Raw genomic sequence first — 25,886 nt, forward strand, 5'->3', positions numbered from 1 at the left:
TTTCTAGATGTAAACTGAAAGGTGAGCACTCACAATTTTTGTGAGTAAGTCACTACATACTACACAGTGCCTCTCCTATAGTGTCTCCCACTGAAGTTCATTGCCAATTTTACAAACTTGTGGTGAAGTGTGTAACAGCAATATTGAGGCTATTATGTCGTGGTCACATGAATTTCATATTTAAACCCAATGTTTCATCCGCATCTGTGGAGGACATCTTCAAGGAATGCTGTAGTTTCTTTGAAGGTCTAATGCACATCCTGGCTTGCTACTAACTGAAGTGCTCCTACAAAGAGGTGTGACATCATGTGTTTTGAATATGTGACCACAATTGTCCATTGTCGGTTGCTGTCATCCCTCGGCGGAAGACTGGTATGCATCTGCTTCAGCAAGGGAATCAAGATGTCATTCAGATTTACACTCTCCTCCTTCCGAGCCTTCTAAGTAAAATATTGGGTTTTTTAACAATTTCTATTGATACTCCTTGTATAGTATTTCATGGTATCGGCTTGTGGCTGCCAGTACCTGACCTTTATCAAAGCAAATCTGCTGGTTTCCTGGCTGCAGAGCATGTTTTGCAAGCTAATGTGTGTGTTTCTCCCCTTCAATAGTTACCCTTGTATCGTTCTATTCATTTTCTGACTGTTCTTCCGGTGTTACCCATGTACATGTCCCCACAACTACATGGGTCCTTGTACATTCCTGCTTTTCCCAGTGGTTTATGAGTGTCCTTGGCCAACTTTAGGCATTCCTGTATCTTTTGCATGTCTGTAAATTACAGCGATATTCCGTTTGATCAAGATTTTTCCTGTGTTCAGTAACGTCTTTAATGAATGGCAAGAAAACCTTGCATTCCACAGAAGTCTGTAGACCGCTATGATCTTTTCATGGTTGTCTTAACATTCTTTATATCTCAAGGGATGAATATCTATTCTTGAGCAACACACTGGTGAGGTATTTCAATTCCACATCAAGCAGATCCAGTTCACAGACCTTCCTTCCTCTATCCACTAATGCTTTTTATAACACCTTGCTTTTGCCATGGGTGGTGATTTGAATCCTGGTCTAGGTAACGGTCTGTGTGCATCACTTTCCAGTGGCCAAAGCTACCATCCTCTTTCTTGAAGACTAGCACATCAAGAAAATGTAATCTTCCATTTACCTTCTCTTCCGTACTAAACTGACTCTTTGTATTGATCTTATTGAGATGTGCATGTAAACAACCTAGTTCCTCTCTGCCATGCCTCCACAACACAAAAATATCACCTTTGTGATGGAACCATGGATTCAGTTTTTTGTTGGCAGTTTATATTTGGTGCCATTATGTAGATGATATGTTTTTATTATGTAGAAATGGTCTCATAGCAATGTATAGGTGCCTGTGAAATCCAAGATTTCCCTGTCATTCATTAAAGACATTACTGAGCACATAGGAAAAATCCTGATAAAACGGAATGTTGCTATGACCTACAAACCCACCTGAAAGATACAGGAACATCTTAAGTTGGCCATGGATGTTTACAAACTGCTGGAAAAAGAAGAAATTTACAGAATTCTGTGTAACTGTGGGGATGTGTACATGGGCACTATCAAAAGAATGGTTGAAAATTGACTTCGTACAACACAAGGGCAACCGCAGAAGGGGAGAAACAGATCAGTTGCTGTGGTACATGCTTTGCAGCCAGGAAACCACTGGACACATTTTTTATAAAAGTGGGAGGGGAGGCCATGGCAACAGCTAAACATCACAATATTTTTAATCGGGCAGAAGGGGGTTTAAAATTGAATGGGATGCCTGAAACTGAAGTTTTATTTGTGAACTCTTATCGGTGAATTATAAGGGGTAGTCAATAAGTAAGGCAACACTTTTTTTTCTCAGCCAATTTTGGTTGAAAAAATGTGGAATTTGTTTTAGGGCATCATGGAATATTCCCACTTGAACTCCTACAGTTTCATGAAGTTCTGATAGGTGAAAGCGCTACATGAAGCCTTCAAAATGGTGTCTGTAACAAAGGTACTTTCTAAGCAGAGAGCTATCACTGAGTTTCCTTTACCGGAAAATCACAGTATTGCAGATATTCATAGGTGATTGTTGCAGAATGTCTACGGAGATCTGGCAGTGAAAAAAAGCAAGGTGACTCGTTTGGTGAGGTATCTGTCATCATCACAACAAGGTCGCGCAAACCTGTCCGATCTCCTGCATGCTGGCCGACCACACACAGCTGTGATTCCTGCAATGTTGGTAAGTGGAGTGGACACACTCATTTGGGATGATCAATGGATCACAATCAAACACCTCACTGCACAACTGGATGTGTCTGTTGGTAGTGCTGAAACACTCATCCACTAGTTGGGTACTCAAAGGTGTGTGCCAGCTGAGTTCCTTGTCACCTAAAGTTGGAGTCACAAATGATGGTTGAGTTTCAGCTTGTTCTGTGCACTTACATCACACAAATTCCGACAGCCAGAAAACATTCTGTAGTATTCAGAGTACTCTGTAGTATTCAGAGTACTCTGAATGTCATAGCTATTGCAAGCATTAAACGTGATCCTAGCTAGTCAGTTACTAAATCTTTATTTCATTTGTCATGAGTTGTCATTACTGATGGTGGTGGCATGTGACGAATTCTACGTAAGCACGCGTGAGACATAATTTTCAGGATACATGTTTTGTTCATGGGCAAAACACATTTAAATGCATACCACAACTGTCACTTGGAACTGTCAACAATGCAGTCCCCATCCATGACTCGACCTCCATTAACTGCCATCATTTGTGATCTGGACTATACCAGAAGACCATCAAGAGCAACGAATGAACATCTGTGCAGAACTGCTTGCATATTATGAGGCTGACTGTGACAAATTTTTGTTAAATATCATCCCAGGACATAAAACATGGGTTCATCACATCAAACTGGAAACAAAACAGCAATCCATGGAGTGGCACCTCACCACTTCTCCTCCAAAGAAAAAGTTCAAAGTCGCACCCTCAGCCAGCGAAGTCATGGTGGTGGTCTTTTGGGACTCTGAAGGGGTTATTCTGTTTGATGTCCTCCCTTACAGTGGTCTGATGTCCTCCCTTATAGTGCAATGATCGACTCTGAAGTGTATTGTGCTGCCCTCAGGAAATTGAAGAAATGCCTTCAGCATGTTTGTCACCACAAAAATTCAAATGAACCTCTTCTCTGTGACAATGCAAGGCTTCACACAAGTTTGTGCACCTGAGAGCAGCTCACAAAACTTCATTGGACTGTTCTTTGTCATACTCCCTACAGCCTGGATCTCACATCTTCCAACTTCCATCTGTTTGTCCCAATCAAGGATGCACCCCGCAGGAAGCAGTACATGGATGATGGGGAGGTTATTGATATTGATGCAGCAAGATTTTGGGTCTGATGTCAGTCAGTAGAATGGTACCAAGCAGGCAACAGGCTCTGCCAGTAAGGTGATGTAAGGCTATTGCATTGCACAGAGATTACATTGAAAAACAGGGTTTTCATAGACGAAATAGTGGGGAATAATATGGTGTATTGGAATCCTGAATAAAACCAACCAGCTTTCATAAAAAATATTGTTCCATTATTTACTGAATGCCTATCGAATTTTTCCTTACTATTCTACCAATAAATATATGTCTTATGTTTATTTTTGCCATAATTCAATTGAATAACCACATAAAACACAATCTGTTCCACACACAATATGTAGTGTTCAAATATACAGAAACTCAAAAATAATGTTGCAAAATTCCCTCCAACTATGAAGGATGAAAAGATTAGTGTTTGAACTCCCTTCAACAACAATGTCTTCAGACATGTCAATCAAGCCCGAATTGGGGAAGAATGGTGGAGAAATCTGGCAACATCTTATTCAAACGAACAATCTGGCATTTGCCTGCATTTAGGGAACCTATGGGAAACCTTTACCTGGATGACCAGATTTTGATTTGAATGGTGGTCCTCCTGAAATGTAGTCTTACCACTGCAGCACATCACTTAAACTGTGTAAGGAAATAATAAAGTCTATCACTTGCAGGTAAGGCATGGTAGGGTAATATAAGAAGATACTGCACAATGTGACAGCAACTCACACTGTTTTTGATATTGTTGACAACATACAAGCTCTGAGTAAGGGTTTGTCTGAAAGCTTCAATCTTGTTTATGTGGCTATCAACTACTCAACACTTCATCTATTTGGTACATTGTTACCTTTAAGTTATTTATAAAAGGTAAACACAGACGAGTTTCAGAGAGATACAAACAGTAAACAGGTTCTTGCCCTCTTAATAGTTTGCATGATAAAAAACAATGAACGTGATTTTATTTCTGATGGGAGGGAGTGATGAAAATCCAAGTCTGTCTGTATTATACAGTTTCAACAAAGCTCACATATCTTTCAATGTACTGCAAAAATCTAAAACACAGCTGGTGACTATACTGATTAAAAATAATTATTCATTCCTACTATCATGATACAATCATTATAAACTGAGGTCTATTTGAATCATTACATTGTTTCATGAATTATACACTGGTTTTGGTGTTCATAGATAAAACTTAATGACAGCAGTTACGTAATTCACATCTAACAAGGGAATGGTCAGACTTGTCATGCCGAAACATGTATTGCTTTTTTTAGCACTGTTATTTAACTGTGCAAACGATCCGTATGCAAAATTGTAGCTGCTGACATGAACTGGAAGTCACCTAAAAAAAATCATGACAATGGTTGTGTTTCCTGCTTGGCGCTTGTAGTGACGACTGGCCACCCCTGGAAATGGCGAGTTGCGAGCGTTGTGCGCATGGTTGGGAAGTGCGGCTGTCATATTGCAGCGTTCACTAAAGAGGAATATCGCTGCACGGTTTTGGTGGAAAGGAGAAACGAATATTCGTTTCTGTGGCATGCACGTCCTTTTAATTTCTGGTACGTATTTCGAAACATACCGTCCTGAAACTGGTTAGAGATGTGAAAGATGTTCTGTACATGTTCATCTATACTCCGCAAGCCACTTTACGGTGAACATTCAATCTCCCCTCACAGGTGATGGCGAACCCTGTAAATGTTTTGCTGCTTGCAATGGGGATATACCACAGACGCCAAATGAAGCAATCAACAGAAAACACGCGTGAAGACTATGTGTTGTGCGACATGGTTGTTAAACTTCTAGACGAGCATGTAAATGGCACAGACATGTGGCTAGAAACAACTGAAACACTCGATATTGCAGACTGTGAATCTACAGACGGCGAAGCCACCGACGAAAGTTGCACTCATGAAGAATCTTCGAGTGATAGTGCCACGTACCATCATCAATTATCTCCAAAAGTAACACCAGCAACTACAATTACCTTATCAGACAAAGAAGAAGCGGTGACGTATTGGTTGAACGAAAGTCGTACTGTTCAAAATAAGTATCGCCTTGTCCGTTCTGAACGTGAATTGTATAGATGGAATAAGGTAGTCGCTGGAGGACGTTAAGAGTCGACTGGAAATTGTGACGGAGATTAATGCGCGACTTTTTGAGCTATTTACCGATGCCAGACAAAAGTCATTTAGTATCAGCGATACAACTTTGCGTGATTGGGCGTTAGAGATTGCCAACGTGATAGGCGCTAAAGTATTTACAGCTTCTCAAAGTTGGATTAGTCGCTTCAAAAGATCACATAAAATTGTGGCAAGAAAAATAACAAAATTTGTATCGAGAAACAGGTCGGAAAATGAAGTGACAAAAATTGAAATGATAGAAGCTTTTCTTACGAATGCAAAAAATAAGATCGCTAGTTTTAGTGAATCGTACGTGTACAATGCAGATCAGTCAGGTTTTCAAAAAGAAATGCGTGCGAAAAGAACACTGTCATTCAAGGGGGAAAAACATATTGAGGCGATTGCGCAGTCCACGACTGCACTCACCCATTCATACACTATAATGCCCATAATTAGCCTGGATGGTTCATTGCTGCCTAAGCTATATGTGTGTCTTCAAGAACCAACTGGACGTTTTGGACCACGTGTCAAAAGAACAATGTTCTACGCAAACAATTTGTGGTAGACGCATCGAAGTCTGGAAAAATGGGAAATGAAAACGTTACACTTTTCATGCGTCATACTTTTCCTCCGTTCTGCGGGTACAAATCTCTTCTCCTTCTAGATTCGTGGTCAGGTCATAAAAGGCCTGATTCATTAACAGCTGCATTTTGAGCCCAACCTGACAAAAAAGTAGAGATAGTTCAGATTCCATCCGGCATGACGAACGTAATTCAACCTTTAGACAGAGAATTTTTCCGTCAGTGGAGGGCATTTTACAGAAAACTAACAGAGAAAATCATTTTGTGCAGATCACTACAATTTCCTGTCTATCACCGTAACAATATTCTCAAGCTGCAATCAGTAGTACATTATCAATTTTCGTCCCCACGGTTTCAGAACTTGATTAAATATGCGTGGCACTCCTCGAAATATACTGATACTAGGCCTGATTCATTCCTAACACCAGCCCAGTTTTGTCTATGGACATTTAACAACGTCTGTTATTCGCAGGGCTGTCATATGTCGTCTTTGATTATATGTTCTTAGTGCACAAAAAACCTAGGTTTTGAACATTGTATCAATATTTCGCATTTTTGCGGTAATTACAAGAAATAAAATTTGGATGTGTTCTAAATCATATTTTTACTTGTGTCTATTTCATAGCTATTTGGAAAGAATGTTGTAGATAACATATCAGCCACATTTGTCAACGAATGTTTAATTATCATATGATCGCTTTCACTGGGGGAATCAGCTCTCTCACTGCTGTGGCAAGAGAGTGGTGCATACCTAACGCCACCTTGTCCCTAGACGGCATTGGTATAACGTAGTGAGAGAGTTCAGGGTTGCCCAAGAGGCAGTTGTAAGCACAGAAACCATGTGACAATAATGTCTTACTTCATAAAATTGTTTACAGGCTCCCAGGTCATGTCAGCAGCTAAAATTCTGCACACAGACTTCTTGCAATGTTAACTCACAGTGGTAAAAAAAGCAACACAGGTTTCGACATGACAAGTCTGACCATTCCCTTGTAAGTTTATAAAGTTATCAATGACATCTTATACAGAACTAACAACATAACAGCATTGCTATTACCATGGAAGGATGTTCACACTGAAGTGCTGCTTTAGTCACAGGAACAAATACTGGTATTAAAATATGTATCATTGTTACAATCTGTTCGAAATAGGTATCTTAATATATTTTTATATTTCCCCATTAGGAAGCCAAACAAATACAGGAATGTAGAAATTAGCACATTGCACTCAACAGAACTTGTCAAAGTAACTTTGGGTGTACCTCCCAGGGAATGCTATATGATTGTTACTTTTCAAAATACATAACAATGACCTGGTAAATAATGCTGGAATCTGCATGAGGTTCTTTGTGGATGGTGTTACTGTATGTAAGAAAATCAAAATGCCATAAAATTGTAGGTAATGCAAAAACACCTATAGAATTATAAACACCTATTAAAACACCTATGAATTACAGTTAACTTCCGGTGTAAACAAATGGAAATTATTGCACATAAATAGAAAGAAAGATCCGAACAACCATAGAAAACTAGCTGTAGGAAAGGAAGATGCCAAACTGAGATTACTGGAAGTAGTGTAAAAAGTTGTAATTTATCCATGAAGGAGATAGCTTACATTATCCCTGTATGTCCGATGCTTTATGACTGCTTCTCAGTCTGGAACACTTACTAGATAGGATTAACAGAAGAAACAGGGAAGAATATCAAGTATTGTCACTGGTTTGTTTACTAATCAGGAGAGCAAGATGGAGATCCTCTCCAACTCCAATAGCAGACCCTACTTGGGAGGTATTGAGCATCGCAGAGAAATGTATTGTTAAAATTCTGAGATTATACTTCCACAGAAGAATCAAGCAACATATTACTTCTACCACAAGTATCTTGTGAACTTGCCATGGTTGAAGGGGGTGAGGAAGGGCGAGGGGAGGGGAGGAAATCATAGTGTTATACGAATTATCCTTTATCCTTTGTGGCATACTGTAAAATGTCTTGAGGAGTATAGGACACAATGTAATTGTAAACAGAAAATTAAAAAATGTGATAAACAATGTAATGATAACTGTTTAGTTGCTATTCAAAAACTCTTATACAAAAGATTGTCAGAACATTACTCATGATACACTGACTCTGCAAGTGTGTTGTGGTAAACTGACACACTACACTAGTATGATAATTTATGGTGCTGATAAGTAATGCTGTAGTGGACTTCTTCAGTTCAAAGGTGGAACAAACTGTATGGGATTCTCAAGATAAGTATTGAGACCTAGTATTACATTAACTGCTGACATCATCTCTTAATTTTAATGAAAATCATGTTGGATACAAACATGTTTCCCCATCAAATCAAAGTATAGGGCAATCAGGTGACCGAGTTATTATTCAAACTTATATGGGATGCGCACCCAATACAGTGTGAACATTATTTGCTCCACCACTAAGTCCATTATTCAACCAGAATAATCACTAGATCTGTTGGAATGTAACCTCCACAAAAACTTGCAGTCCTTCATGTGACAATCAACTGACATTAACAGGAGGGTCAACAAACCCAATATATATCACAAGAAATGACTCTGCCAGTGTACAAATTTCACGTCTGTGCTGCGGCCAATGGCATCACATCCATTGTACCATACATGCATATGAACATCAGTCTGAAACAATGATTATCATGATTCTGCAAATGAAGTCCCAAGCCACTCGTGGTACAAAATAATATGCAATCTGAAAGGAAAGGTTCTAATCCTATTCAGTATTAGTATCACTGAACTCACCTCATCCAACTTCTTCTTCCCCATATTCCTCGTTATCCACGGGAAAAAGGCTTTTCGTGGCACCTTTGATAACAGCATTGCTTCAAAGATGAGTTGAAAGATAACGGTTGTAGAACGATAATATCGATAACTTGCTTTGCTGTTACATGTGAGGTGCTACAACAATAAGCAGATAAAATTTACTTTGACAAATAAAATCTAGCAACATATGAGATGAGCATACACTGATCAGCCAGAACATTATGACCACCTACCTGATAGCCATTACGTCCACATTTGGCATGGATAACAGTGACGACGCATCATTGCGTGGAAGCAGTGAGGCCTTGGTAGGTCACTGGATGAAACTTGCACCATATCTGCACAAACAAGTCACCTAATTCCCATAAATTCCGGGGAGGGGAGCAATGAACTCTGAACATCCCAGATGTGTTTGATTGAGTTCAGATCTGGCAAGTTGTGGGGCCAGCACATCAATTGGAACATCACTGTGTTCCTTGAACCACTCCATCACACTACTGGCCCGTGACATGGCACATTATTTTGCTGAAAAATGCCACTGCCGTTGAGAAACATGATCGTGGGGGTGTACATGGTCTGCAACCGGTGTATGATATTCCTTGGCCATCATGGTGCCTTGCACGAGCTCCATTGGACCTATGGATGCCCACATGATTGTTCCCCAGAGGACAATTGAGCCACTGTCAGCTTGTCTCCATCCCATAGCACAGGTGCAAAGGAGCTGTTCCACTGGAAGACAACAGATTTGCACCCTCCCATCGACATGATGAAGGCGGTATTGGAATTCACCAGACCGTGCAATGCTCTGTCACTGTGATAACATCCGGTGCTGATCGTCATGTGCCCATTTCAGTCATAGTTGTCGATGTCATGGTGTTAACACTAGCACACGCGTGGGTCATCGGCTGCGGAGGCCCATCGTTACAAGCTTTTGGTGCACTGTGTGTTCACACACAAGTGTATTCTGCTCAGCATTAACGCCTGATGTTAGCTCTGCCACAGTTCGCCGCCTGCCCTGTTTCACCAGTCCACCCAGCCTATGATGTCTGACATCTGTAATGAGGGGTGGTTGCCCAACCCCATGATGGCTGCATGTGGTTTCACCTTGGTTTTGACATGTGCTGAAGAATCTAACCACAGCCCTCCTTGAACACCCGACAAGTCATGCACTTTCTGACATGATCGTGCTGAGACTCTGGGCCATCACAATCTGATCTTGGTCAAACTCAGATAGATCACACGGCTTCCCCATTCTATAGACACACACCACACTCACTGTTACTACATGCACAATGTGTGTGTCTGACTAGTAGTCATTCCTTGCCAGGTGATGCTACTATTGTCTGGGTGGGTTTATATAGATAGTAGGTCCGTGGTTATAATGTTATGGCTGATCAGCGTATGAAGAACTATGTAATAGACTAATAATCAAGATTACTGCTTCACCATTTTGTGCAAATTTTGAAGTTTGGAAATGAATAAGAAATAGTAAAAACTGAAACATCACAACTACATTTTCATTTAACCCATGCTTTGTAATCCATCCTCATTTTTTAAAGTATCATTATGATTGATAGTAATGGAGTACACAATTTACAACTTCACATTCTAGTGGTAACCATTTTACTGCAAAAGACAAACTTTTACCGATTCTCATGCAGTTAAAAATGAAATTGCCTTTATCCTTCCCCTGAAAGGAAACAATTAACCTGACAATACAGGAACTGAATAGTCTGCCTTGCAATCACAAGTGGTACTATTTATCTGGTTATAGGCTGTGTAAGATATGCCATTAAGCTATGTGCTTAGTGCTATGCTCCCCCCCCCCCCCCCCCCCTCTAATTACTGGTATTTCCTTTTTTCTCCCAAGGAAAAAGGAGCCACGGTTGCAGAAACTAAGACCACTTTCATAATTTATTTTGATGTAGTCAAATATTATCCGAACTGTCTGTCTCTTAGTGAATTTAAGATATTTTTGAACAGAAATTTGCCTTTTAATATAATGAAATATTAATTTGAATGTGATAAGAATTTCAAGCTGGTCTTTCAGTGACGGTAATTAGCTACTGGAGAAAAATGATGACTTTTCAAATCACAGACGCGGTGGATAAAGCAAACAAGTTTCTCAAACAAGATCATTCCTGTTGTGGTTGGCAGGAGAGCCAACACCGTGTTACTAGAGGAGACCGAAATGCACGCGTTTTAGCTCATGCAGGCTGGCGTGAGGTCTGGAACAGGACAAGGAAATTAGAATTTAGAAAAATGGACGTAGCTAGTGGAATACTTAACTTTAATCCATTAGTGATGAACGTCGGTCTTCATGGTACATGATTCACAATATCAATAGTAACTGATAATGGCGCCTTGCTAGGTCGTAGCAAATGACGTAGCTGAAGGCTATGCTACACTATCGTCTCGGCAAATGAGAACGTAAGCAGACAGTGAACCATCGCTAGCAAAGTCGGCTGTACAACTGGGGCGAGTGCTAGGAAGTCTCTCTAGACCTGCCATGTGGCGGCGCTCGGTCTGCCATCACTGATAGTGGTGACACATGGGTCCGACGTACACTACCGGACCGCGGCCGATTTAAAGGCTACCACCTAGCAAGTGTGGTGTCTGGCGGTGACACCACAATTCCCTTCTGAATAAATGAATGTATTTGATCTGATCAACTGATGAAGTATGCATTGGACCTGCAGTTAAGGAAAGCACATCTTAAGTGACTGGAACATCTGCAATGTGAGTATGGAAGACCATCAACTGACTACCAGCAAATAATTTACAAAGTAGGAAACTGTTTAGCAGCATGTAGCATATCCTAGACAACATATTAAAGGTGATGTAGACCTTTGCATGACATACATTGCTAATGCAAACCTTTGATAAGGAATAGTCAAAATTAGACAGTTTGAAGTACTGTTTCTTTGTGATTTATATGTCACCGAATAGATTTCTGCCGTCAATTCGGAACTATGGAGAAACATGGGACAACCATTATACTCTTGAGCAGAGAAAAAAATTAAATGGACCTGATGCAATTAAAGTGAAGAAAAGAAAGTCAATTCTTAAGCATGGTTTGATTGTGTTCAACCACAATTATGCAAAGCTATTTCTGAGATGCACAAGATAGTCAACCAATGAGGATACACTTTCATCTGGTCGACACACAAATTCATATTTTGATTAATTCCATAACAAAATTCTACACACTGCAATATTAATTAATTTTTCTTGAACCTATACTAACGTATAATCTTGGGACACCTAAATTTTCATCAGATGAGGGAAGGAAGGAAGAAAGATTAACAGTTTAACGTCTCATCATCAGTGAGGTCATAACAAATGGAGTATGAGCTGGGGTTATGAAAGGATGGGGAAAGAAATCAGCCGTGACCTTTTCAAAGGAACCATCCCACCATTCACCTGGAACAATGTAGGGAAATCACAGAAAACCTACATCTGGATGGCCGAATGGAGAATTGAACCGCCATTCTTCAGAATTTAAGTCCAGTGTACTAACACATCTGCTACAGGTGAGTGGTTGCCTTTCCCATATTTTGCGTGTAGCTCTGTCCAGGAATTTCCATTATTGTTATGTAATCCTTTCAATTGACTGTGATACATGTTGTCTTCACCCACATTTGTAAATTAGTTACACTCACTAACAGATTTAATTTATTTAGAAACATTTATTTATCCACAATGATATAAGATTTGTCATCATAAAACAATGAAAATAAATAACTCAAAATGTATACATACATAATATATAAGTATGTTTTTATGAGGATAGGATAGGTGGTCAGCTGTGGTCTTGATGAAGGAACCATCCCAGCATGTGCCACAAATAATTTAGAAAAACCACAGAAAATCTAAATGAGAATGATTGGACAGAGCAAACATCACCACCCTGAATATGAAGTCATTGTCTCAACAACTGCATTGCCTCATTGTGTTTGTCACTATTATACAATGTTCTCTGATGTATGCACAATTTGCTCCATATAATTTATAATATAAAAAAACTGTTTTATACTTCAATCCTGCACTCACTAAGGACACCCGGTGGTGACTCCTTGTCCACAAATGTGCTGATATGCCTCTTGCAGTGACTCCAGTACATTAAAAAAACAGTACAATCAGTTATTCTGAAATTAATTTGCTGATTACAATTTCCTTGACATTAGGTGTATTAGGTCCAGATCTACCACTAAATGGTAACACACGAAAATTTGTACCAAACCAGGACTCAAACCTGGATTTCCCACTTATCTGGCAGTACAAATATTCATATGTCACTGTTGGGTAGTAGTTCTATACCAAACACAGCCATCAAGGAATTTGCAGTCAGCGAATTAATTTTGGAATTATTTCGTACAGCTGTAGATTGTCAACAGTGTCTGTTCTTTGAGATATGCATGTAATTAGTAGAAACAGTGTTTAGGTTAATTAAAAAGAGTGCACAGGCTGTAAAAAGATCGCTTAAGTAACAGTACAAACAAAGCTACTGAGTCAAGGAAGATCACTGTTGTAAGAAAACGTGAAACGGAAAAAAAAAGAAATGAAAACTATAAAATAAAGCCACATAATCACTTTACAGGGTGTCTAAGGAGGAATGGTCAATATTCAGGGTGACAGTAACAGTCATTTGAAGCAAAGATATCTAGTAAACATGCTATAAATGCATATCTTGAGAGCTATGAGCACTTGTTCAGTGAAAGAGATGTATTTCACAGTAGTGAAGATGAAGTAGAGCTCATAGCTCTTAAGGTACGCATTTTAGAGCCCACGTTTACTAGACTTTTTTGCTTCAAATGATTGTTCCTGTCATACCCCTGAATACTGACCATTCCTCGTGGGACACCCTGTTTGGCTGCAGTAACTCCATAGGATCCTACTATCTGCTACAAAATTACACGCTGGCAAATTTACGTTACAAGCATTCTGAAACAAATATAACATGCCTACATGGTAGAGGGTTGGACTAATGACGACATAAAGCTCCGGCCGACCTTGCAGCATGAGACCACTCTGCAGTATGTGACTCAGCATTAGGTACTTCAAGAAACCAAATGATGGCAGCACACCGACCACTCTGAATGCTATGTCTGAAATGAAAATGATATTTTAAGATCAGGTGATAGGATTATATGATACAAAAATATGTTTCAATGAACCTTAAACATATAAAATGAAAACCAAAAGCATCACAACATATATACAAAATATTTTTTGATATGAAGCACAAATTAACTGAAAATGCATTATGAAACTCAGTAAACCTGTAAGTATGTTTTTATTTTTATACTTAACACTATCTTTCTGTCTGCTCAGTGACCCAAGAGTTTTTAAGATGTACTACATCAAAAAAATAAATCAATTTCTCGACTAGGAATATTTGTTCATATAGTGAAATGATCGGAAATGATGCACTAAATGAAAAAGACCACTATTATAAAACTGTAATTCAACTTAGGAGGACTACAATTCATAGTCACATTTAGAGCATACTACGGAGTTTCAAATTTCCAGAAAAAAAATCAAGAAATCACTGGAGTAGTTTCTTTTGTGGAATCTAACTTAGTTACTGTCCAAACTATTAGTATTTGAATTAGTAATATAATCACCCTAGGATCATTTCACAATGATATGTTTTCTCAGACAAATAAAAGGATTAACATACACAATGTGTACAAACATATGAATATAAACAGAGGCAAGGGCAGTGTGTATCATTCACATTAAAGGTGATATCCACTAAGTATTGTACACAGACAAATAATAATTGAAGAAAGGAATAAAGTAACATAATTAGTGCAGAGAACAGCTAGACATAAAATAGGCAACATCAGCTTCAATACAGAATGAAGTAGAGTGCAAGGGTATCAATGAAATACAATTACAACAATATGACAAATGAGTAAACACAGGTAATGTGATATACAGGGTGTAACTAAATTCGCTTTACAGACATTGAGGACTTGTAGTGGAGACCAAGACAGTTAAGTTCAGTGTAGAAACACATGTCCAGAAACATTCCATTTTCCCCACTACACACAAAACACCACAACATATGCTCAAATCTCCCACTTTTTTGGCACCACTGGCAAGGGTATTTCATATGTCATTCACTGATGACCTGATGTCCCATGCCCACTAAACATTTGTTTACATGCTATTCAGTTGAGTTTGTGATCTGCCCAGAGAGGTTCATACCTGCTGTTGTGCTTGTGGTCTTTGTTCGTACTGCACTGCTTTAAAGTAGTAATCATCCACTACACAACAGAATGCAAACTGTGTGTACATTTCATTTTTAGTGTGTTGCTGTTGACCACTGTGAACTAGATGTTTGTGGAATACACCGATATACTACTACTGTGTGCTGAAGCACAGTGGGATGGGAGGGCTGCCCATCAGTTATATGCATAGTGTTTTCCACACCACCAGACACTTCTGCTCTCGCTCTTTGCTACGGTGCACCAGCAGCCCTCGGAGACAGGTATTCACCACATGTGGTGCTCCATGGGGGTGCTGCACACCCATGTTTGAAGAGGTTGTACTCTATGCAGTGGAAGTGGATGCAACGATGAGTATCAGAAACACAGGAGGCAGACTGATTGTGGATCACCAAACTGTCTGGTGTGTTCTGCATGAGCAGCAGATACACCTGTACAAGCCCCAGAAGGTACAGACAATGCAGCCACAGGATTTTAGTTCACAAGCCCTCTTCTGCAGGTGGTTCTTGCACAATTATGTGGAAAGCCCGACTTCCCATGGTGGATCCTTTTCATGGATAAAGCAAAGTTCACCAGGAAAAGTGTTCTCAGTTCCCACAACAGCCACATGTGTTTGATGAAAACCCCCTCACTATGTGCCCCCATGGGTTTTAGGAACAATATGGTCTGAACATTTGGGCAGGGTTGTTGGATGGATGTGTGACTGGGCCATACCTTCTTCTACCACATGTCAGGGGGAGGGAGGGGGGGGGGGGGCTTCGTACCTGTGATTCTTGGATGGCATGCTGCATAGGCTCTTGGAAGACATGCCACTGCATGTGTGTCAAAATGTAGTTCCAGCACAAGCCCAACTGCTTGGCCCGCATCTTCTTCTGACTTGAACCCACTAGACTACTAACTGTGGGGTCACATGAAATCCTTGATTTAGGAGACCATTGTGGCGTCCAAGATAGGCCTACTGCTGTGGGTTACAGTTGCAGCGGTTGCTGGAGGACCAGGTATTGGTGGTTGTGTGCACCAGAATATGGTACAGTGATACTGTATCTGTGTTGATATCAGTGGTCGTCACATCGAGTGCTACTCGTAAGTGGACCAAGACAACAAGCAGCAGAAGTAAGAGAGCAACACTGGTATCATAAATCTACTAAGAATGAAATTATTAAAAAATAAAAGCTTATTGGAATATTGCTGAAATCTTTAGAGAGTAATGTTTGTAAGCTTTCTCATATGCAAATACACTATCTTATAAAAATATCCTGACACCTATAATGCGGAATTGGCCACTAGATGTTGGTTGGTTGGTTGGTTGATAGATTGATTTGGGGGAGTAACCAACCCACTGGATGTCATGGGAGGTGGATGTTGTGGACTGGCAAGACAGCCAATCCCCAGTGACGGGTAACGGAAAGGCACGCGCTTAAACTCACGCAGGCTGGCGTGAGGTCTGAAACAGGATACGTAATGAATGCTATAAAGAAAAGTACGTAGCTGCTGGAATACTTAACTTTAATCCACATTTGTAGAACATCGCTCTTGATGATACATGTTATAACCACAATATATATAGCAAAGGATTATGGCGCCTTGCTAGGTCGTAGCAATTGTAGCTGAAGGCTATGCTAACTATCGTCTCGGCAAATGAGAGCGTAGTTATCAGTGAACTGTAGCTATGAACGTCGGCTGTACAACTGGGGCGAGTGCCAGTACGTCTCTCTAGACCTGCCGTGTGGCGGTGCTCGGTCTGCAATTACTGACAGTGGCGACACGCGGGTCCGTTATACTAGCGGACCGCGGCCGATTTAAAAGGCTACCACCCAGCAAGTGTGGTGTCTGGCGGTGACACCACAGTGGACCCATCAGCATAAAAGGAGGCGGGAAGTATTGTGTTGTCAGTAGAGAAGCAGGAACAGCAGAATGGGTTGGTCAGGAGAGCTCAGTAACTTTGAATGTGGCCTAGTCATCGGATGTCACCTCAATAACAAATACATGAAGGGCATTTCAACTATTCTAAAGCTGCCCAAAACAACCACAGCTAAAACTATCTCAGGTAGACCTCATTTACTTCGGGCCAGGGACCGACAAGAATTGCAGAGGGTAGTTGTAAAAAATCACATGAAAGCAGCAGAAGGAATTACCCGTGAATTCCAATGTGCTACCAGCAGTCGACAGCACAATGTTTGTGCGTGTTAAAAAGAATGGGGTGCATTGGTTGAGCAGCTCCTCATAAGCCACCTTTTGCTATCTATGCTAGGTGACACTTGAGGTGATGTAAAGAGAGAGACCAATGGACAGTGGATGACGAAATGAGCAATCTGCTGGAAGCGTTTGGTGAGTGCCTGGACACTGTTACCTGCCATCATGTTTAGTGCAAACAGTGAAGTACAGAGTAGGTGATGTTGCAGTATAAGTGTATTTTTTGTGCTTAGCGTGTACTCTACTTATTGCGTGTAAGAAAATGCTTAGTGGGGAAGGGTATGAACACATTTTACGGCATTGTATACTGCGTAGGGCAGAGGAACAGTTCCAAGACAATGATTGATTGTATCAGCACGACAATGCACTCTGCCATAAAGCAGCAACTGTGAGGCAATGGTTTGTAGATGATAACATTCCTGAAATGGACTGGCCTGCCCAGAGTCCCAGCCTGAACCCAATGAAATACTTTTGGGATTTTTTTTTTTAAACATATTCATGCCATAATCTGTACAATTTTATTTTTGTTCTCTATCAGCTTCAGTTATAAAACCATCTTCACAGGAGAAAAACAGTATACATCAATGGATGTCCTACCTGACAAAAATGTATTTTCGATACACAGATGTATACACTTTTCCTCCTGTGAAGACTGTTTTTATAACTGAAACCAGTTGAGAATAAATATAAAATTGTCCAGCTGATGCTACAAATGTGCTTTTTTCAAAATACTTAACAGCTGTAGCCAGTCACCTCACAAAAGTTTTACCTTTGAGATGAGTTAGAACGTAGTGTTGCACCCCGACATGTGTTGCGACATACATACTTATAAGCTCACACTCAGATCAGAGGTAAAGCGGGATGTTGAGGTCATCTGTTTCTTGCTACATGAGTGGCTGTGGACAGGAATGAAATAATGACGGGGTCAAGCGGAGATTTTTCTGGTCTCTGTGGTTGGAAACAGTACGGAAAGGCTTGGATGTTTTTTTCAATGCATTAGCAATGAACATGCAGAAGAGCACAGACACTGGTTTACAAGAACACAGATGATGCTCACTAGAACAAATGGCCACCCTGGCCTTTAACTTTGTTAAGATGCAGTCATGTATGATACTACAGACCATGATCCATGGAAGTGTCAGATTCTACTGTTCTAATCAAACCCTTGCGTTCGAGTACTTGTCACAATGGCCAAACGTACGACGGAAACCAGTAACCCTACTCTAGAGGTTCGTAGAGATAAGCTTGTGCAAGTCGTCCTGAGATCATGAAGTTAACAGAGTTTCATGCTCACTTTCATAATATCTGCTATAGGTTTGTTCATCCAAGGCCCCTGCTGTTCCAACGAACTCTCAAACTCTATTGAGTTCTTGTCTTGATTGGTGTTCCAGAACCTCTATAAGCCTATATGGCATTTGGGGCTGTTTGCCTATAGATGATACATGATTGCACCACTTTTCACCTCCAATTCGCAGTCAGCGAGCATGAAACCAGTTTCCCAATGCATGTGACCTCTTAATGGATTGATGAAAGTGGCTTGCACTGTATTTTGATCTAAGTTACAAGACTTACAGCTGGCAACCTCCTCATGATTCGGTCATTACATCTCCCTTATTGGGGGAAGATTTGTCCTTAAATGTTAGGCACTAATATTACACTTCTTTGTAACAAAAGCTTCACGGTGTGTACATATGTGAGTTCCTCTCTCTCTCTCTCTCTCTCTCTCTCTCTCTCTCTCTCTCTCTCTCTCTCTCCCCACCCCCCCTTCTTTTTTTTTCTTTTCTTTTCTTTTTACACATAATCATTATTCATACACTATTTGCTATCAAATGTACAGTTTGGCTTTAGAAGTCGTTTAACAACTGAAAATGCTATATTCTCTTTTCTCTCTGAGGTACTAGATGGGCTAAACAAAAAGTTTCGAACGTTTGGCGTATTTTCTGATTTAACTAAGGCACTTGACTGTGTTGATCTCACAATATTGCTCCAGAAGTTGGACCATTACGGAATAAGGGGAGTAGCTCACATTTGGTTCACCTCTTACTGATGTTGTGTGCAACAGTGACTCGATTTCAAATAATGCAGTACATAACCTCAGTTCATGGCTTGTAGAAAATAAACTAATGTTAAATCACAGTAAGACTCAGCTTTTACAGTTTCTAACACACAATTCAACAAAACCTGACGTTTTAATCTCACAGAACGGGCATATGATTAGTGAAACTGAGCCGTTCAAATTTCTAGGTGTTCAGATAGATAGTAAGCTGTCGTGGAAAGCCCATGTTCAGGATCTTGTTCAAAGACTTAATACTGCCATTTTTACTATTCGAATGGTATCAAAAGTGAGTGATATTTCGACAAGTAAATTAGTCTACTTCGCTTATTTTCATTCACTTATGTCGTATGGTATTATGTTTTAAGGTAACTCTTCCCAGTCTAGGAGGATATTTTTGGCTCAGAAACAGGCGGTTCGGGCAGTAAGTGGTGTGAGTTCACGAACCTCTTGTCAAACTCTGTTCACGAGTCTGGGTATTTAGACATCGGCCTCTCAATATGTATATTCCTTATTGTCGTTTCTTGTTACCAATATTAGTTTATTCCCAAGAATAAGCAGCTTTCACTTGGTTAATACTTGGCAGAAATCAAACCTCCATTTGGATCGGACTTCCTTAACTCTCTTGTGCAAAAAGGTGTGCAGTATACTGCTGCATCCATTTTCAATAAGCTGCCACTTGAATTCAAAAATCTTAGCAGTAATTCACGCGCTTTCAAATGGAAATTGAAGAGTTTCCTCATGGGTCACTCCTTCTATTCTGTCGAGGAGTTCCTTGAAAAATTAAGCTGATTCTTATTGTATTGCTGATAGCGTTTACTTAAACTTATGGACAGGCTTTTTTTCAGGTTCATGAACATTTATTTTTATGTGTTATTACTTTTATGTTGTAAGTTCATGTACTGACACATTCCATGACCTTGGAGATTTGCTTCTCCATTTGGTCCTACGGAACTTGATGAGTAAACAAAAATAAATAAATAAAAAAAATTTCCAGATGTCTAAAGTTTATATTTCTCACTGACATATTCCATCTATGTCCTCTCTTCCTGTTTGCTACTGTTGCCACGGTTAGGTTAATAGAGGCAAAGTGACACGTGTTTGGCTTGTCTCCAAGTGCTGATTACTTCTCCCTCACCTACAGCTGTAGAACTTCTATACCTAAGACCCTATTAAATGAGTTTTAAGATGGAATTTTGTTTATTCTTTCTCTTTTATCTTGCAGAACAAATGGACTCGACTTTATCACAGCCTCATATTTCTAATGTTATATAATCTGCTTGAATGTGTTCACATGTAATGTTACGAAAGTCTTATTTGTTAACTGAAGTACGACATTTGTTCCATGAGACCTTACAACACGAAAAGGTCCCCTCCATGGGATTGTTAACTTCTTTGATGCCATCTTCTCACGTTTTCATCATGTAATAATACCTTCTTTCCTGACTTGAATTCCTCGCAGTTTCGAGTGTGACCATAATACTCATTATTCTTCTCCTTACATTCCTTATTAAATCTCCTTGCTATCTGATGTATGCAGTGCATCTTTTACTTTAGCTCTGTTAAGTAATCCTCATAGTTGTATTGTATTTTGGCCAGACCCCACTGTAAGTTCCCGGGAATGTTGCATTTCATTCCCACATAATGGTGTAGATGTTTGATGCATCTTTTCAAGTGTTCCAGTTGTTTGCAGATAGTACGCACAAAATATTAGATCTTTCGGATTCTCAGTACATGATAAACCCTCTTTAAGGTGTCACTTAGGAAGTCTGATCGTTGGTCACTCAATAGTACTGACAGTATCCCATAATCACAAATTATTGTTTGCATTAAGACATTAATTATTGCGTCAACTTCCTATTGAGCTATGGGCTCTGCTACAATCAATTTTGTGAGTGTATCCTGAAATGTTAGGATGAATCTATTACTTCTCTCTGTTATCTGAAGCAATCCAACTATACTGATATCACAACAAGCAAAAACCTGGTTGGCTATTTCCATCAGCACTAACGGCATCTTCACCTTATTCTGCGTAATCTTGTTGTTCTGACAACTCTCAAAACTTCGAATGTACTCTTCTATGCCTTTCTTCATACCTCTTCATTATTTATACCTTTTAATATGGTCATATGGGTGGCTGGTTTCTTGATGTCCAACAACCGATGAACTGTGAAATTGCTTCAGAATAGCTCGCTTCTCCTCTTCACTAATCACTGGCTGCTGGTCATCTTGCTCTTCCTCATCAGTCTCTTCCACATTCCTGATGACTATAACTGGGTCTTCTGGTATCTGTGACAATCCATCTGCAACTATGTTTTTTGATCCCTTTTTGCATATTATCTCAAAGTTGTATTCTGTCAGTTTAAGCCTGCATTTCATTAATCTTCAAGACTGACCACTTACACGTGCCAACCATTTCAAGGGTATGTGATCAGTAAATACAATGAATTTTCTTCTGTGTACATAAGGTCGGTTGTGTTTCACAGCCAACACAATGGCTAAGAGCTCTCACTTGGTCATACTATACCCTCTCTTGGCACAGTCCAACATTCTGGATTCAAAGGTGACAGCTGGATCCTGTCCTTATTCTCCTTGACTCAGTAAAGCACTGACTGACTGCTTGCTAGCATCCATTGTAATTATGAACTGCTTTGCAAGATCAGGATACTGTAAGATCAGGGGCTAGTTATTTCCTCCTTTAATTTTTGGAAAGCTGCGATCTGCTGAGTCAACCACTCCTAGTTTGCTCCTTTCCTCAGTAATTCACACAAGTTTCACTATCCGACTGAAGTCCTTGATAAAACAACGATAAAATGACACGATCACTAGAAAGCTATTTAATTGCTTTGTGGTAGCATCTCTTGGATACTCTTTTATCACACTCACAGTTGGTTTAAATCACAGAGCTAATACAGATGTCATGTAATCTCTGGTAATCTGCAACTATTCTCTACTTTTGTACCCAAGACGCATCCATCTTCTTCTGAATCATTAGTGACGGTAAATTCCAACCATTTATGCTTGGTGTAATGATATCCTCTATTAATATTGCTCCATCTTGTTTCAGATGGCTTCCTTCTGCATCTCTGGTAGTAGATATGACCAGACATTTTCCATTTTACCTTGCACCTTTGGTTTCAACTTAATTTCATGCTTCACCATCTCCGTGTACGTTGATCTATCTCCAGACAGGTGAAATATAACATGATATGCAAAACACAATTACATAATGAAAGTCCTTTTCTTTTTGTTTACACAATTCACTCACACCACTTCCTTTAATTTGCTAATTCATGAATTTCTCTCTTGGTTTACTGTAACTATATTACGTATGTGGCATTCCTCACCTTCTCCCGTGTCAGGTACTGCTTCTATCTTCACTTTGTGAAATTCAAATATTACTTCTTCTTCTGTGGTATTCAAAATATTCCTCATGCATCGTCTCTCTGTACAGTTACAAATGCTGCAGATAAATATACTCCTGTTTGCAACTGTTAGTTATCCATTATTCCTTAGGTCAGATCTGTGTTCTGCACTGTAATCTTTAAAATCTTTTTTTCTTATGGGCCTATTTGGATACCATTACACAGGGTCTCTTTCCTTTCCATCTGCTGCTCATCTTTGTTCAATTTTTACTTTACGTGTTATGTCCTGTCTCTTCCTACACTTCTTAATTCTTGTGAATCCTCGCTCTGGCAGTCTCTCTTCTTCTTGGCTCTATTGTCCGATTCTACCTGGATTCCTACTGATACACTTGCCACTGTGAGCCATTTCTCTCGGCTGCCTAATGTCCATACCATGGGACACCACTCATTTTTCTGTCACTCTCTTCCAGTAGGTAAGATTCGCCATTTCGCTTCCAGTTCCATCTGTAATTGTACTGGTCTACACACACACACACACACACACACACACACACACACACACACACACACACACAGGAAAATATTCACTCTCCACAAAATGCCAGATGTAAAATAATGTTTTTACTAGATGATGGTTTTACATGTAGCATTTTTTAATTGATAGCCAATTTTGAGTTTGATGTCCTGCAATATATGTTAATGACATAAACTCAATCACTTCAAAATGGCATAAAAGAACGAAACCTGGGTCGTAATTAAATAAACACACTACAGTCAAATGCTGGTGTGTTCATTTAAAAAATAACACATCACAGGTCTCGCCATAGCACATGGCCACAGACAAAGATCGCATCGATGACACCGCGTCAGTCGCAGGCTTACAATTTCTCTGTAATGACCTCTGCACAGAATTTGCTCTATTCATTTCAGCAGTGGTGCCTGTTTCTCTGCTCATTTCCTGATGTGTTTGTCCATAGTGCAGTTCCTCGCATGGTGGCTGCCTCTCTTAACCTAAAACAGTAGTCTCTCAGGTGACTGTATTCAATGAACTTTTCTTTACTAGACATGATGGATGCTGCTTCTGTTAATACTAGATATACTATTTGTGCTAACATTAAATTCTCTCCTCTTGCTCTCACACCTGTTTTAATCATCCTATGTTTGATACCTTGTACGAACACTGCTTATGGCATTTTCCCAATTAGAGTATGGCTACCTGGAATATCTGATGCCCTCGTCACTCCCTCAACAGCTTCTAGAAATTGATGTTGCAATGTATTAATAGGACTCACCCATTCGGCCATGCTTTTGGCTCTTTTCTGTTAACTAGAGAATAATAAACACACATGGTAATCCTGAGTCCATTTTTCACATCTGCCCAAGTTGCTGTTAAATAATTTAAGAGTAGTTTACTTTGAGCTGTGCCCACAATTTCAGTTTTAACAAATTTTAATACCACACTATCACTATGGCTTGGTGTTAGATTGTATGCTAGGTCACACTAGTCCACAAATTCTCCAAGTTCATCTTTATTTCCACCAAAAGCTCTCAGGATTAACATCAATGTGTCAGTCAAGACTACATGCTGAGCAGAAGAGCTCGACAGGCATACAGCCCACCTGTATGGCCTGCCCATGGGTGCAGTGTGAGAGACAGATGGAAAATACCCTTTACAAATGTTGGCGGCAATTTTCAAAGATGACCGATGCTACTTTGCCTGATAATGCAGCTGAGTAAGCATTTCTTAACAGCCGTGAATAAATCATGTGCTTATCTACCACTACACGGTGCCAGGCTTTTGAAATCATTTGCATACTGGCAGTGAATTTACAGTGTGAGCATGTGCGATGCGCTACATTTACCACTAAACTTTACACTTAATACTTCTTTCTGGTCAGTACCATTAACATTATCAACTATAATGGATTGTATTAGTTTACTCACTCAATTTAATCGTGAGACGAGTGAGTGGCAGAAGGTCAGTGTAGGACAATCCACACCGCTTGCCTGACACTTAGTGAGTGAGCATCGCGAATTGGTGCATAGTGTAACTACTGGCTGCAAGCTTCTGTATGTGTAGTGAGTGAAGGGTGAGTGTTGCTCACTTGGTTTCTCCATGTGAATGCAGGGCTGTACTGAGTGGGGACCTCACTACCTTCCAGATTCAGATTATGTGTTTTTTCATCCTTTTTCACAGATGTAGACCTCAATTACACACTGTGTTGTGATCCACTCACCACGTTTCTCGATCAGGCAGCAGTGTTGTGTTGATATCTTGTGCAAGTGTAAGATCGGAATTTGGTGCGGTTAGCACACACATGTTGCTGATTCTACTATCAGTGTCCCCGATCTTAGTTACCATAATTGCTGCAAAGGTGCCAAGTCTTGTTTACTGCTGTGAGCAGCTTGTTGCGATCACGTAAAGAAATGTACAGTAACCCCAGTCCAGATGTACGTACTGGCAAGCTTTTGCAAGTCCTTCTGATTGCACAAAGTTAATTGAATCTGATGCTCACTTACATAGCATCTGCTGTAGGCTTGTTCATTCGAGTCTGTTGTCATTGGCTGGGACTCTCAAATTCTGCTGAACTCCACCTTGCTTGGTGTTTGAGGGTCTCTATATACATCATTTGGAGCTTTCTACTTATAGATAACAGGTGACTGCATCACTTCTTAACTCCAATTTGCAAACAGTGAGTGCGAAATCAGTGGTTCCCCCCCCCCCCCCCCCTCCCGCATGTGCTCTCTTAATAGACTGACATAAGTGGCTTCCACCAAAAGTCTCTACCTAAGTTACCAGACTTACAGCTAATTTTCATATTTAGATGATTATTTTTGCAACCCATCGTCATTTAGTCGTTACAGTACGCTTCCCCTAGATCCCAGCATACATCATCACAACCTTCTCTGGTTTTGGCACTTGAAGAAGAATGGGCTGCCATTCCTCCACAGACATTCAGACACCTCATTGAAGATGTCCTCAGCAGAGTTCATGCCATCACAAATGTGAAGGGTGGAAAGAACCCATACTAAAGTTCATAATGCTTTTGACCTGATAATGTGTGGTAACATTAAGCCCATATGTTACAGTATGGGAGTTGTGTGTAAGAAAGGAGGAGGAGGAGGAGGACATTAGTGTTTAACGTCCCGTCGACAACAAGGTCATTAGAGACGGAG

At 40.0% G+C, this 25,886-nt stretch overlaps 1 protein-coding gene across 1 annotated transcript in view; it reads right to left on the reverse strand.

The window, feature by feature from the left end:
- Nucleotides 1-25,886, reverse strand: part of LOC124721903 (dimethyladenosine transferase 2, mitochondrial) — a 44,151-nt gene that overhangs the window by 6,229 nt on the left and 12,036 nt on the right. Inside the window, exons 4-5 of the mRNA XM_047247054.1 lie at nt 13,831-13,970; nt 8,842-8,997 (exon numbers count right to left, since the gene is read on the reverse strand). Of these exons, the coding sequence (XP_047103010.1) occupies nt 8,842-8,997; nt 13,831-13,970 (296 nt within the window). The remainder of the gene's footprint in view (nt 1-8,841; nt 8,998-13,830; nt 13,971-25,886) is intronic.

Source organism: Schistocerca piceifrons, chromosome X, assembly GCF_021461385.2.
Source record: "Schistocerca piceifrons isolate TAMUIC-IGC-003096 chromosome X, iqSchPice1.1, whole genome shotgun sequence".
NCBI lineage: Eukaryota > Metazoa > Arthropoda > Insecta > Orthoptera > Acrididae > Schistocerca > Schistocerca piceifrons.